The sequence below is a fragment of the Artemia sp. Qi Xiang Cuo genome, chromosome 5 (genome assembly GCF_049724085.1).
Source record: "Artemia sp. Qi Xiang Cuo chromosome 5, ASM4972408v1, whole genome shotgun sequence".
NCBI classification, from domain to species: Eukaryota; Metazoa; Arthropoda; class Branchiopoda; order Anostraca; family Artemiidae; genus Artemia; species Artemia sp. Qi Xiang Cuo.
Window position 1 is genome coordinate 8,763,792 of NC_142798.1, and position 14,018 is coordinate 8,777,809.

Sequence of the window (14,018 nt, forward strand, 5' to 3'; positions counted from 1 at the left end):
ACCCTTGCCCTGAGGGTTGTGAGGGAGTGTCGTGCTCAAAAAAATATTGTCTATCTGGAAAACAACTACGCTGAACAATATGGCTATCTTAAAATTTTGATTGGATGTGTTAGGGGGAATAATGAGCCTGAGAGGGGGGGGGCTCTAGTTGCCCTCCAATCACTTTCGACTATTAAAAAGGGCACTATCCACTCCAATTTCCAATCGAATGAACCTTTTTCGAAGTTGCTGCGACAACAGCTTTTATAAAAACCTTATATGCCCCCAGGGCATAATTTAAAACCCTTGCCCTGAGGGTTGTGGGGGAGTGTCCTCCTCAAAAACATATTTTCTATCTGGTAATCCACTACGCTGAACAAAGTGGTTATCTCAAAAATTTCGAGATAACGCCATCTATAAAAACCTTATATGCCCCCAGGCCAAAACTTAAAACCCTTTCCCTGAGGGTTGTGAGGGAGTGTCCTCCTCAAAAACAAATTTTCTATGTGGAAAACAACTACGCTGAACAAAATGGCTATCTCAAAATTTTGATTGGATGTGTTTGGGGGAATGATGGGCGGGGGGGGGGGGGGCTAGTTGCCCTCCAATCACTTTCGACTATTAAAAAGGGCACTAGCCCTTTAAATTTCCAATCGAATGAGCCTGTTTTGAAGTTTCTACGACAATGCCTTCTATAAAAACCTTATATGCCCCCATGGCACAACTTAAAACCCTTGCCCCAAGGGTTGTGGGGGAGTGTCCTCCTCAAAAATATATATTCCAACTTGAAATCAACTACGCTGAACAAAATGGCTATCTCAAAATTTTGATTGGATGTGTCTAGGGGAAAGATGGGCGTGGGGGAGCTAGTTGCCCTCCAATCACTTTCGACTATTAAAAAGGGTACTAGCCCTTTGAATTTCCAATTGAATGAGCCTGTTTTAAAGTTTCTACGACAACGCCTTCTATAAAAACGTTATATGCCCCCAGGGCATAACTTGAAACCCTTGCCCTGAGGGATGTGGGGGAGTGTTCTCCTCAAGAATATATTTTCTAGCTGTAAATCAACTGCGCTTAACAAAATGGTTATCTAAAAATTTTGTTTGGATGTGTTTGGGGGAATGATGGGCGGGGGGGGGGCTAGTTGCCCTCCAATTACTTTCGACTATTAAAAAGGGTACAAACCCTTTGAATTTCCAATGGAATGAGCCTGTTTTGAAGTCTCTACGACAACGCCTTCTATAAAAACCTTATATGCCCCCAGGGCATAACTTGAAACCCTTGCCCTGAGGGATGTGGGGGAGTGTCCTCCTCAAGAATATATTTTCTAACTGGAAATCAACTACGCGGAACAAAATGGCTATCTCAAAATTTTGTTTGGATGAATTTGGGGGAATGATGGGCTTGGGAAGGGGGGGGCTAGTTGCCCTCCAATCACTTTCGACTATTAAAAAGGGTACAAGCCCTTTGAATTTCCAATGGAATGAGCCTGCTTTGAAGTTTCTACGACAACGCCTTCTATAAAAACCTTATATTCCAAAGGGCAGAACTTGAAACTCTTGCCCTGAGGGATGTGGGGGAGTGTCCTCCTTAAGAATATATTCTCTAGCTGGAAATCAACTACGCTGAACAAAATGGCTATCACAAAATTATGTTTGGATGTGTTTGGGGGAATGATGGGCTCGGGGGGAGGGGGCTAGTTGCCCTCCAATCACTGTCGACTATTAAAAAGGGCCCTAACCCTTTAAATTTCCAATCGAATGTGCCTGGTTTGAAGTTTCTACGACAACGCCTTCTATAAAAACCTTGTATTCCCCAGGGCAGAACTTGAAACTCTTGCCCTGAGGGATGTGGGGGAGTGTCCTCCTTAAGAATATATTCTCTAGCTGGAAATCAACTACGCTGAACAAAATGGCTATCTCAAAATTTTGTTTGGATGTGTTTGGGGGAATGATGGGCTCGGGGGGGGGGGGGGCTGGCTGCCCTCCAATCACTTTCGACTATTAAAAAGGGTACAAGCCCTTTGAATTTCCAATGAAATGAGCCTGTTTTGAAGTTTCGACGACAACGCCTTCTACAAAAACCTTTTATGCCCCCAGGGCATAACTGAAAACCCTTGCCCTGAGGAATGTGAGGGAGTGTCGTCCTCAAAAAAATATTGTCTATCTGGAAAACATCTACGCTGAACAAAATGGCTATCTTAAAATTTTGATTGGATATGTTAGGGGGAATAATGAGCCTGAGAGGGGGGGGGGTGTCTAGTTGCCCTCCAATCACTTTCGACTATTAAAAAGGGCACTATCCACTCCAATTTCCAATCGAATGAACCTTTTTCGAAGTTGCTGCGACAACACCTTTTATAAAAACCTTATATGCCCCCAGGGCATAATTTAAAACCCTTGCCCTGAGGGTTGTGGGGGAGTGTCCTCCTCAAAAACATATTTTCTATCTGGTAATCCACTACGCTGAACAAAGTGGTTATCTCAAAATTTTGAGATAACGCCATCTATAAAAACCTTATATGCCCCCAGGCCATAACTTAAAACCCTTTCCCTGAGGGTTGTGAGGGAGTGTCCTCCTCAAAAAGAAATTTTCTATGTGGAAAACAACTACGCTGAACAAAAGGGCTATCTAAAAATTTTGATTGGATGTGTAGGGGGGAATGATGGGCGGGGGGGGGGGGCTAGTTGCCCTCCAATCACTTTCGACTATGAAAAAGGGTACTAGCCCTTTGAATTTCCAATTTAATGAGCCTGTTTTAAAGTTTCTACGACAACGCTTTCTATAAAAACGTTATATGCCCCCAGGGCATAACTTTTAACCCTTGCCCTGAGGGATGTGGGGGAGTATCCTCCTCAAGAATATATTTTCTAACTGGAAATCAACTACGCTGAACAAAATGGCTATCTCAAAATTTTGTTTGGATGTGTTTGGGGGAATGATGGGCTTGGGACGGGGGGGCTAGTTGCCCTCCAATCACTTTCGACTATTAAAAAGGGTACAAGCCCTTTGAATTTCCAATGGAATGAGCCTGCTTTGAAGTTTCTACGACAACGCCTTCTATAAAAACCTTGTATTCCCCAGGGCAGAACTTGAAACTCTTGCCCTGAGGGATGTGGGGGAGTGTCCTCCTTAAGAATATATTCTCTAGCTGGAAATCAACTACGCTGAACAAAATGTCTATCTCAAAATTTTGATTGGGTGTGTTTGGGGAAAGGATGGGCTTGGGGGGGGGCTAGTTGCTCTCTAATCACTTTCGACTATTAAAAAGGGCAAGAGCCCTTTGAAATTTCAATCGAATGAGCCTTTTTTGAAATTTCGACGACAATACCTTCTATGAAAACCGTATATGCCCCCATGGTATAACTTCAAACCCTTGCCCCAAGGGTTGTGGGGGAGTGTCCTCCTCAAAAACATATTTTCTAGCTGGAAATCAACTACGCTGAACAAAATGGCTATCTCAAAATTTTGATTGGATGTGTTTAGGGGAATGATGGGCGTGGGGGGGGGGGCTAGTTGCCCTCCAATCACTTTCGACTATGAAAAAGGGTACTAGCCCTTTGAATTTCCAATTTAATGAGCCTGTTTTAAAGTTTCTACGACAACGCCTTCTATAAAAACGTTATATGCCCCCAGGGCATAACTTGAAACCCTTGCCCTGAGGGATGTGGGGGAGTGTTCTCCTCAAGAATATATTTTCTAGCTGTAAATCAACTGCGCTGAACAAAATGGTTATCTCAAAATTGTGTTTGGATGTGTTTGGGGGAATGATGGGCTTGGGAAGGGGGGGCTAGTTGCCCTCCAATCACTTTCGACTATTAAAAAGGGTACAAGCCCTTTGAATTTCCAATGGAATGAGCCTGCTTTGAAGTTTCTACGACAACGCCTTCTATAAAAACCTTATATTCCCCAGGGCAGAACTTGAAACTCTTGCCCTGAGGGATGTGGGGGAGTGTCCTCCTTAACAATATATTCTCTAGCTGGAAATCAACTACGCTGAACAAAATGGCTATCTCAAAATTATGTTTGGATGTGTTTGGGGGAATGATGGGCTCGGGGGGGGGGTCTAATTGCCCTCCAATTACTTTCGACTATTAAAAAGGGTACAAACCCTTTGAATTTCCAATGGAATGAGCCTGTTTTGAAGTTTCGACGACAACGCCTTCTACAAAAACCTTATATGCCCCCAGGGCATAACTGAAAACCCTTGCCCTGAGGGTTGTGAGGGAGTGTCGTCCTCAAAAAAATATTGTCTATCTGGAAAACAACTACGCTGAACAAAATGGCTATCTTAAAATTTTGATTGGATGTGTTAGGGGGAATAATGAGCCTGAGAGGGGGGGGTCTAGTTGCCCTCCAATCACTTTCGACTATTAAAAAGGGCACTATCCACTCCAATTTCCAATCGAATGAACCTTTTTCGAAGTTGCTGCGACAACACCTTTTATAAAAACCTTATATGCCCCCAGGGCATAATTTAAAACCCTTGCCCTGAGGGTTGTGGGGGAGTGTCCTCCTCAAAAACATATTTTCTATCTGGTAATCCACTACGCTGAACAAAGTTGTTATCTCAAAATTTTGAGATAACGCCTTCTATAAAAACCTTATATGCCCCCAGGCCATAACTTAAAACCCTTTCCCTGAGGGTTGTGAGGGAGTGTCCTCCTCAAAAACAAATTTTCTATCTGGAAAACAACTACGCTGAACAAAATGGCTATCTCAAAATTTTGATTGGATGTGTATGGGGGAATGATGGGCGTGGGAGGGGGGGGGGTAGTTGCCCTCCAATCACTTTCGACTGTTGAAAAGGGCACTAGCCCTTTAAATTTCCAATCGAATGAGCCTGTTTTGAAGTTTCTACGACAATGCCTTCTATAAAAACCTTATATGCCCCCATGGCACAACTTCAAACCCTTGCCCCAAGGGTTGTGGGAGAATGACCTCATCAAAAACATATTTTATATCACGAAATCAACTATGCTGAACAAAATGACTATCTAACAATTTTGATTGAAGGTCTTCAGGGGAATGATTGGCATGAGGGGGGGGGGCTTGTGGCGCTCCAGCCACTTTTGACTATTAAAAAGGGTACTAGCCCTTTGAATTTTCAATCGAATGACCCTGTTTTGAAGTTTCTACGACAACGCCTTTTATAAAAACCGTATGTGACCCCAGGCCATAACTTAAAACCCTTGCCCTGAGGGTTGTGGAGGAGTGTCCTCCTCAAAAACATATTTTCTATCTGGAAATCAACTACGCGGAACAAAATGGCTATCTCAAATTTTGATTGGATGTGTTTGGGAGAATGATGGGCGTGGGGGAGGGGGCAAGTTGCCCTCCAATCACTTTCGACTATTGAAAAAGGCATTAGCACCTCTAATTTCCAATCGAATGAGCCCTTTTCGAAGTTTCTACGACAACTCCTTCGATACGAAGTGCCCGGGTATGGAGAAAAAAAAAACACATTGTGCCCACATCGTTCTTTATTTAGGCAGCGCTAGCGCGCTGTCTATGATAGTTGTTAACCAGTAGTCTAAACGCAAGTATCGTAGTTTTTATTTTATTATGATATGATTATAATAATTGTTTAAGCATCACTGACTACCCATCAATTTTATTCAACCTTCACTGTTTTGATATCTTGCATACAACAGGTAATCTAATAGATAGGCTGTTTAAAGCCCTCCATTTTTTAGTTTCGAAACTAATATAGCCAATGGTATAAATACTGTAACTACTTTCCCAGTTGGTAAATATAATATCGGTTCCATCTACCCAGTGACTTGAATCATACAAGGTTCCAATCCAAGTATTTGTTCCTGTTAGGCCTATTATAAAGTCATTTTCTTCCTGAGAATTAATAGTAACTATATCAGCACCATCTACTTTACAGGCTGCAATACCATTTCCCCAAAACATTGGGTCTTTCACTTCATAGCAATAGCATGCACTATCTTGGAAACATTCTTCTGTATAGTTCATAGGACAAGAAGGTTTAGGCATTGCTGTACTTGTTGTTGGAACTGCGCTTGATGCTTCTGTTTGTGGAGCCACAGTTGTTGCTGCTGAGCTATTTGTTACCATTGTAGTATCTGTTGCTGGTGTAGTACTTGTTGATAAATATGCTGCCGTTTCGCAGAGGATAGATCGTCTTGTATCACATATATCATCTCCCCATTTGAAATGTCCATTAAAGTCAAGGTTATCGAAATGTTTAACAAAATGAGTACATCCTTTGGATGTGTCTTCAGTTGGTTCCATATCATTGTTCCAACTTGTGAAATTTACATTTTTCCCATCTGCCCATTTATATACACCATTCTCTCTTTTCAGTCCAATCCAGGGAGGAATATAGGGAGTCACTTCATCCTCAAAGTCTTTTGGAAATACATAAAGGAACTTGTTCTTGTGTTCTGAATGAATTGAAACTAGTGCTCCTCCTAGGGATCTACAAAATGATTCAGCGGTCCCGTAACCAGCCAGGGCGTCAAGGTACTGAATGCAGCTACAGTCATTTTGTAGGTTTAGTGCTTCTCCATCACCTTCTGCAGTGCAAAGTAAGTGCCAATCAACGGGACAAGATAATCCATTTCTTGAGACTGGGTTTTTTTGGTCTAAAATAAGAATAAAGTTTAAAGTTCATTACCACAAAATATTGGATGGTAATAATCTTCTTTAAAAATTCAGTCTTCATGTTTATAATGTGTATTGCTCTTGAAAGCTCAGCGAAACAAAATACGACATAGCTTCTGCATCAGAAAAGGGGATATTTTGATTAGCTTTATTATTCTTAACATATTTTCTTCAATTTTAGATTAAACTGCATTAAGTTGAATCTTCTTAAATTATGAATCATTAAAACTGTCAATATAGTATTTTTTAGTTTTGGGTTCTTATAAATACCCACCATGGATGCGTACATTTTGCAAAAGGTTCGGTCAAACCTTTTAGCACAAGACCAGAAGATTCAAAATCATTGACAAGCTCAAGCACCAGTCCGACAACTTACTACTCTCAGTAGAAAAAGATGTATTGCTTCATCACAGAATAGGCTATATTTTATTTAACTTTTTGCTTGGAGTAGTTGAAAGGGTATTATAAACTTTTTTGTTTCTAGAGTATATTCAAGCTTCCACCTTTAGCAAGATTAGAGTTTAGTGTATAGGTATAATTCGAACAGGTGATTAAGACCTTGATTATATGGCTCCGCCCTTCCCCAATTTTTCCATACATAATCATGTTTTTTATCTTATCAAAAAAATTACATTTTTTCATTAAAAATCTGTTACACAAACTACAATATAAAATCTATATCAATACAATGATTATTTTTTACAAACACTTAAGCAGCTTTATACAAAAGTAAAACAACTTTCTGCATAAAATGAGTTTTTCAAATAAAAGTAAAGAACACCATTAAATCAAAAATGAGCAAAAATAAAATCGAATAATCTTCCAAGCGTTTAAACTACCACAAACGAGAATCGATAAAACTGAAACTCAAAGCGAACAGAAATTATGATAAATAACCGATTCAAACTCAAACCGAGCAGAAATTAACATGTTTAGGGCTCAAAAACCCCATATGCCTTCAAAAGGCCAGAACATAATTTGCACTTTACGGAAAAAAAAATTTGAATATTTTCACTTTTATAACTTCAATAAATCTAACATTATAACATTTTAAGGAACAAATATAAGCAAATGTATGCTAAACTGACAATGCACATTCATTTGTATTTTTTTCAGTAAAGTGCAAATTATGTTCTGCCCTTGGGAAGGCACAAGGTTTTTGATCCCTACTCATGTTTATATCTGCTCGTTTGGAGTTTGATTCGGTTATTTATTGTAATTTCTGTTCGTTTTTGGTTTCATTTATATATCAATCCTGATTTGTGGTAGTTGTAAACGTAGAGACAAAAATAATTTCAATGATTTAAAGAACATGAAAATAGGAACTTGGAATGTTACGACATTAGCTCCAAACGAGGAAGCTGCTAAGTCTTGTTTAGGCTGGGAAGGTATTAATAATAGAATATTAATTGCTCATTTTATGATTAGAAAGTTCAGGGTATCAGTTATAGTAGTATACGCCCCTGTAGAACCGACTGACGGAAATACTAGTGACTCAGATGAATTTTACTTACAGTTACAGGAGCAAATAGACAGGGTCCCAGGTAGAAATATGATGTTATTACTGGGAGATCTTAACACCCATGTTGGTAGAAATAAGGATAGATGGTATCCCAGCCTAGGTAAATTTGGTGTAGGAAAAGAAAACAGTAATGGATACAGACTTTTGCAATTTTGTAGGTACAACAATCTAGTTATAACCAATAAAGTGTTTGGTCATAAAATGGCTCATAAGTTAACATGGTATTCACGTGATGGTAAGACAGTAAACCTTATTGATTATGTTATAGTAAACCGAAGACTGGCAGGATCAATACAAGATACTAGGGTATATAGGAGTGCTATTATTGATGTTAAATCACCATCTAGTAGTGTCAAGGGTTAATTTAAATCTGAAATACAGGAAGGGTAACTACCTCCCGGGAAGTCATGATGTTGAGATGTAGACTCCAGGATGTAGACTCCAGGATGAAAATTTGAGAGAAACTTTCAAGGAACAGTTGAATACTAAACTAAAGAGTTTAAAATTTGACAATGTGGAAGATAGTTGGAATAATTTTAGAAAAATAATTTGTGAAGTTGCTGAAGGTGCATTAGGGAAGAAAGCTAGAACTGCAGCTAAGAATATTTGTGAAAAAGCTTTATGTTTAATAGAAAGAAGAAAGGACTTGAACAAGACTTATCTGAGTTATAGACTGTATGAAAACAAAATAAATGTAAAGAAAGTGGAGAAAACAATAAAATATGAACTAAGGAGATGTGAAGAGGAGGCCATGGATAAAATTGCCAAGGATTTGGAAGATGCAGCTAGACAGCATAATAGTAAAATATTGTACTGGCACTTTAACAAATTTAGAAGGAGTAGTCAACCCGGACTTGGCCCAGTTAAAGATAGGAATGGGGTCGCAATTAGCGATAAGTCAAAAACTAAAGAGAGATGGGCCGAACATTTTGAGAATTCGCTTAACCGAGATAGAGTTGCAGAAAAAAAATATAGAGGAAAATGAAAACGTTTTTGATACCTTGGATGTGAAGGAAGATTTGTTTTGTGAGGAGGAATTAACAACAATACTAAAAGGATTAAAGAATAATAAGGCTGCAGGTGCTGATAGGGTGGTAAATGAGTTTCTTAAATATGGTAGCTCTGAGTTTAGAAATAAGTTACTAAAGATTACGAATATGATCTTTGAAAAAGGGGAAGTACCTAACGATCTTAGGAAAACCTTAGTTAAGCCACTTTATAAGAAAGGTGGCAAAAGTGAGTGTGGTAATTATCGAGGCATTAGTCTGGTCTCTGTAGGTAGTAAATTACTTAGTAATATGATACTTTTTAGACTGAAAGATGCAATAAACAAAGTTTTAAAAGAAGAGCAGTATGGTTTTAGATAAGGAAGAGGATGTGTCGACCAAATTTTCACTCTTAGGCTAATAATTGAGAAGTGCCTGAGTTTTCAAACACCTTTGGTCCTCAGTTTTATAGATTATGAGCAAGCGTTTGATTCTGTTGATAGAGGAGTTTTAATAAATGTTTTATCGTTGTATGGTATACCAGCCAAATACATTAAAGTGATTAGGGCAATGTACGAGAATAACACTACTGCGGTTAAGGTATGAAATGAGGTTAGCAGCTGGTTTTGTATTAAATCAGGAGTTAAGCAGGGTTGTGTTCTATCCCCCTTTGTATGGATTATTTTGATGGACTTTGTTTTAAGGAGCACAGGAAAGGCAATGGGAGGCCATGGAATTAAATGGGAAGGGAAAAGTCTCCTGGACTTGGATTATGCTGATGATTTAAGCATCCTAGATGAAAGTGTGAGCAAAATGAATGAAGTTTTAGAGGTTTTGCGAGTTCTGGGTACTAGAATTGGTTTGAAAATTAATGTTAGGAAGACTAAGTCCTAAGGCTAGGAATAAGTTAAGATGAAAAGGTGACGTTGGGTAATGAAAAGATTGATCAGGTGGGCAGCTTCACTTACCATGGTAATATTATTAGTAAAGATGGTGGGAGCAGTGAAGATGTTAAATATAGAATAGACCAGACTCAAGGTGTTTTTTCACAGTTGAAAAAAAAAGTTTGGAAGAATAGGAAGATAAGTCTGCAAATCAAGATTAGAATATTAGAAGCTACAGTGGTGACAATGGTCAAATATGGCTCTGAAGCATGGACGCTCCGAAAAGCGGATGAAGATTTGCTAGATGTTTTCCAGAGAAATTGCTTAAGGATTGTATTTCAAACAATAGGCGATACGAAAAATGAGGTTCAATACCGCTCTCTAGGGCTATAATGAAAGAAAGGTTGAGGTGGCTAGGGCACGTTGTGCGGATGAAGGATGACAGATTGCTGAAGATAGTTCTTTTCGGCCAACGATCTTTGGCTAAACGGAAAGCAGGTTTTCCCCGTCTGGGGTGGGAGGACGTCATAAAGAAAGATTTAAAGGAAATGGGAACTTCGTGATCGGGTGTAAAAAGGGAGGCTTTGAATAGATTGGGGTGGAGGAGGAGCTTGCGTAGCTCTGTTTGCCTCAGGCGGCTTGGTGCTGCGGTGAGTTGTTAGTAGTAGTAGTAGTAGTAGTAGTATACACTTGGTAGATTATTTCATTGTGTTTTTGCTCATTATTGTTTCCGTGGAGCTCTTTACTTTTCTTTGAAAAACTCATTGTGTGAAAATAGTCTTTTATTTTATTAATTTTCGTTCGTTTTATATTGACATGGTCTTTTCAGGAAGAGCAAATAATAGTTTAAATCTTTCCGGGTTTTTCTTTAAGATTCTATAATTTGACCTGATATTTGTTTGATTGAGAATAATTTTCAATAATTTTAACAACATATACCCTTTTAAAAATCTGAACACAAATTGTACAGTAAAATTTATTTTTATACCTCCTCTAGTTGACCTGAAAAATAAACCTTGATACCATTCACAAACAAATCTATCTATGCTTTTTGACAGCTTGAATACACTTACAGTCTTTTGATTTAGTTAAATTTTAAAAGAAAAGTAGTAACAGAAGCAGCCTCGAATGTTTGAAGAAAATACCTTCAATCGTTTTTAGAATACTACTTAGTTGTCTTATTGGCAATCAGCATACACACAGTGCTTTTTTATTTAATCTTAAAGCAACATCTTGTTTTAAATCTAATAGGCAAATTGTATAATTGTAGAGGGTTGACCTACACAATAGCCATAGAGACATAATTACAAGAGTGTTCAACTATTCTAAATGAAATAGCTATCTTAAATTTATATTAGAAGGGTTTGGAGAATTATGAGCTAGAGGAGTGCTTATTTACCTGTAATCACGTTTTACTCTTAAAAAGGTACTAGAACTTCGAATTTTCAATCAAATTAGCTCCCTTAAAGTATCAATGATATTACTAACTATGATAGAGCAGGGCTGCCTATGATATTGCTTATATGTTCTTTTAATACTGGCATGCGTAAAGTTTCTTGTTTATTTGGAATTTCCTTTAAACGGTTCAATTTAATACCGTTATTTTCACTATTTACAGTAAATATAGAAGTAGAAACAAAAGTATAAACATAGTATCTACTAGCTAATTCAAAACATATTAAAACTTACCCAGAAAGGTCTAACTAATAACTTTCAACTACCGGAGTACCCAGTAGATCCAAGTCAACCACCATTACGATAAGAGGTAGTTGCTGCTATACAATCCCTGAAAACAAATAAAGCTCCTTATCCAGATGGCATAACGTAAGAGCTAATTAAGTCGGGCCCAGAAGAACTGATAGACATCTATCATAAAGTAACAGTAAGCATCTGGGAAACAGGCCACTTTCCCAGATACTGGGTGAAGGCCATGATTGTCCCCCTTTACAAAAAGGGTGAAAATGGCAATTGTAACAAATACAGACGAATTAGCATGACAAACCAAGCGGCAAAGATCCTCACAAAAATCCTACTTGACCTACTGAAATCCCTGACAGACCTCACTTTAGAGGAATATTTGGCCAGCTTCCGAAGAGGTCGATCTACTATAGATCATGTACTTTCCATTCGGCAACTGATGGAGAAAAATATAGAAATTGCGAAAGAATTGCTCTTACTCTTTATCGACTTTAAACAGGTCTTCAATTTCAGTAGCGTTATGCAAAAACAGCCTAAATCACATTTTTTAATAAATTGAGTTATGGGCTCCACCTTATGTAAAATTTCACGATGAGTTGTTTGGTATAGTCAGAATCGATCTAAGTATTCAAATAAGGTCAGAGTTAAAATTTGAATTTTTAGTCTAAGTCCCTTTACAGCAATTTGTAAATCGCAAAAACAAGCCAAGTCCTTGGATCCAGCAGTAACTGAACTTGGAATGTTTTTGCTTTTTGTCTGTTGCCGCAGGATTGGACTTGTACTGTTTTGATTCATCACCATAATCAGTGCTTACAAACCAAATGGAATTTCCGTAAGGAGAAAAATGTGAAAAAATTTAACTAATAAAGCATTTTGCTAAATTTTGATTTTCTTGTGTTTATTAGTTCAAAGGTTAATATTAAGGTATTTAACCCATTTTTCCTTCTCTTCTTTTCATCTTGTGACTGGTAGTGTTGAATTGCTTTTGTTTTGGTGTTTCCTATAGTGCTTGGTTAGCCATTAGGAATGTCTGACCCATCTGACTCAGGAGGCTCAGCTACATCTGCTGTTATCTCAGACCAATGTCATTATTATGAGGACAAAATCATAAACGTCTGGGTAACAAGCAATAGTCATCCTGGTCCCCTCAATCCCACTCTGGGGATATTCATGAAAGCAATCATGCTTTTAAGAAAGCAGATTAAAGAGTTCCAAAAGGACTCAAAGTTGGCAGGGTCAATGAACGGTGCTAAGTGTTAGAAGGTCAAGAATCAATCTGTGGTCAATAAGCATCTGGAGATAAGGAAGCTAGATTTGGCTGATGATCTAATGTTAATATTTTCCAGTGATAAGGATTACCCCGTCCCAAGTGCACAAGGATTGTATGACCCCCCCCCCCCCCCAAGGGCTACATGCCTGAGAGGCTTGTCATTTGTGGTAATATACCCTCAGTAAAATTTGCATTGTATGCGGATGACTTAGCCATTTAGACCGAGGGCACTTGTCTTGAAACTTGTAAGCCCAAGCTTAAGGGAGCTATTCATAAACTGTCAATATGGCTTAATAAGAAAATCTGGTTTTTTCTATCCCAAAAACTACTGGTATAGTTTTCTCTAGGAAAATTGACCATAGGCAAGATTGTCTCTCAATCAGTTTGACTCTGTATAATCAGTTCATTCATTTTGACAGGAATGTGAAGTTTTTTGGAGTTTGGCTCGATAATAAGTTAAATTGGAACGTTCATATTTCTTGTCTGACTGATGCACTTGAAAAACGGCTGAATTTTATGCGTTCTGTTGCAGGTCAAAAATGGGGTGCAAGCCGAGATGGGCTTCGAAAACTACTCAGTTCCATAATATATGGAAAGATTGAATATTGTCTTCCTGTGTATTGCTCAGCTTCAAAAAAGTTACTTTATAAAATAGAATCATTAGTAAATCAGGGCCTGAGACTAATCACTGGTGCTCTTAAAAGTACACCCACTGCAGGACTGTACAAGGAGGTGAACATCCCTTCTTGAGAAGAAAAATTCTTGAAACTATCCTCTAATTACTTTAAGAAAATTAAAACAATCATAACCGCCCCGTTTTCAAGGAGTATTCTGGAAATGTATCATTCTCATTTGAAAATTGGAAGCCATATAGTAAGTCCAGCCATTGTCAATTTGAGCTCCTTACTGAATAGTATTGGTGTTCCTGAAAATCTAATATTTTCTTGCAAGACTCAGACCTCCTCCAACCCTCCCAATAGTATTGATAATGTCATATACACTAATATCCCTGGCATGGATTTTCCTAAGACTAAGATGAACAGATG

At 38.4% G+C, this 14,018-nt stretch overlaps 1 protein-coding gene across 1 annotated transcript in view; it reads right to left on the bottom strand.

Annotated features, from left to right (window-relative positions):
• Positions 1–5,519: 5,519 nt before the first annotated feature.
• LOC148951778 (secretory phospholipase A2 receptor-like) overlaps positions 5,520–14,018 on the bottom strand; it is a 41,148-nt gene continuing 32,649 nt past the window's right edge. The window contains exon 2 of the mRNA XM_089088712.1: positions 5,520–6,593. Coding sequence (XP_088944838.1) covers positions 5,605–6,593 — 989 coding nt within the window. The 3' untranslated portion in view covers positions 5,520–5,604. The remainder of the gene's footprint in view (positions 6,594–14,018) is intronic.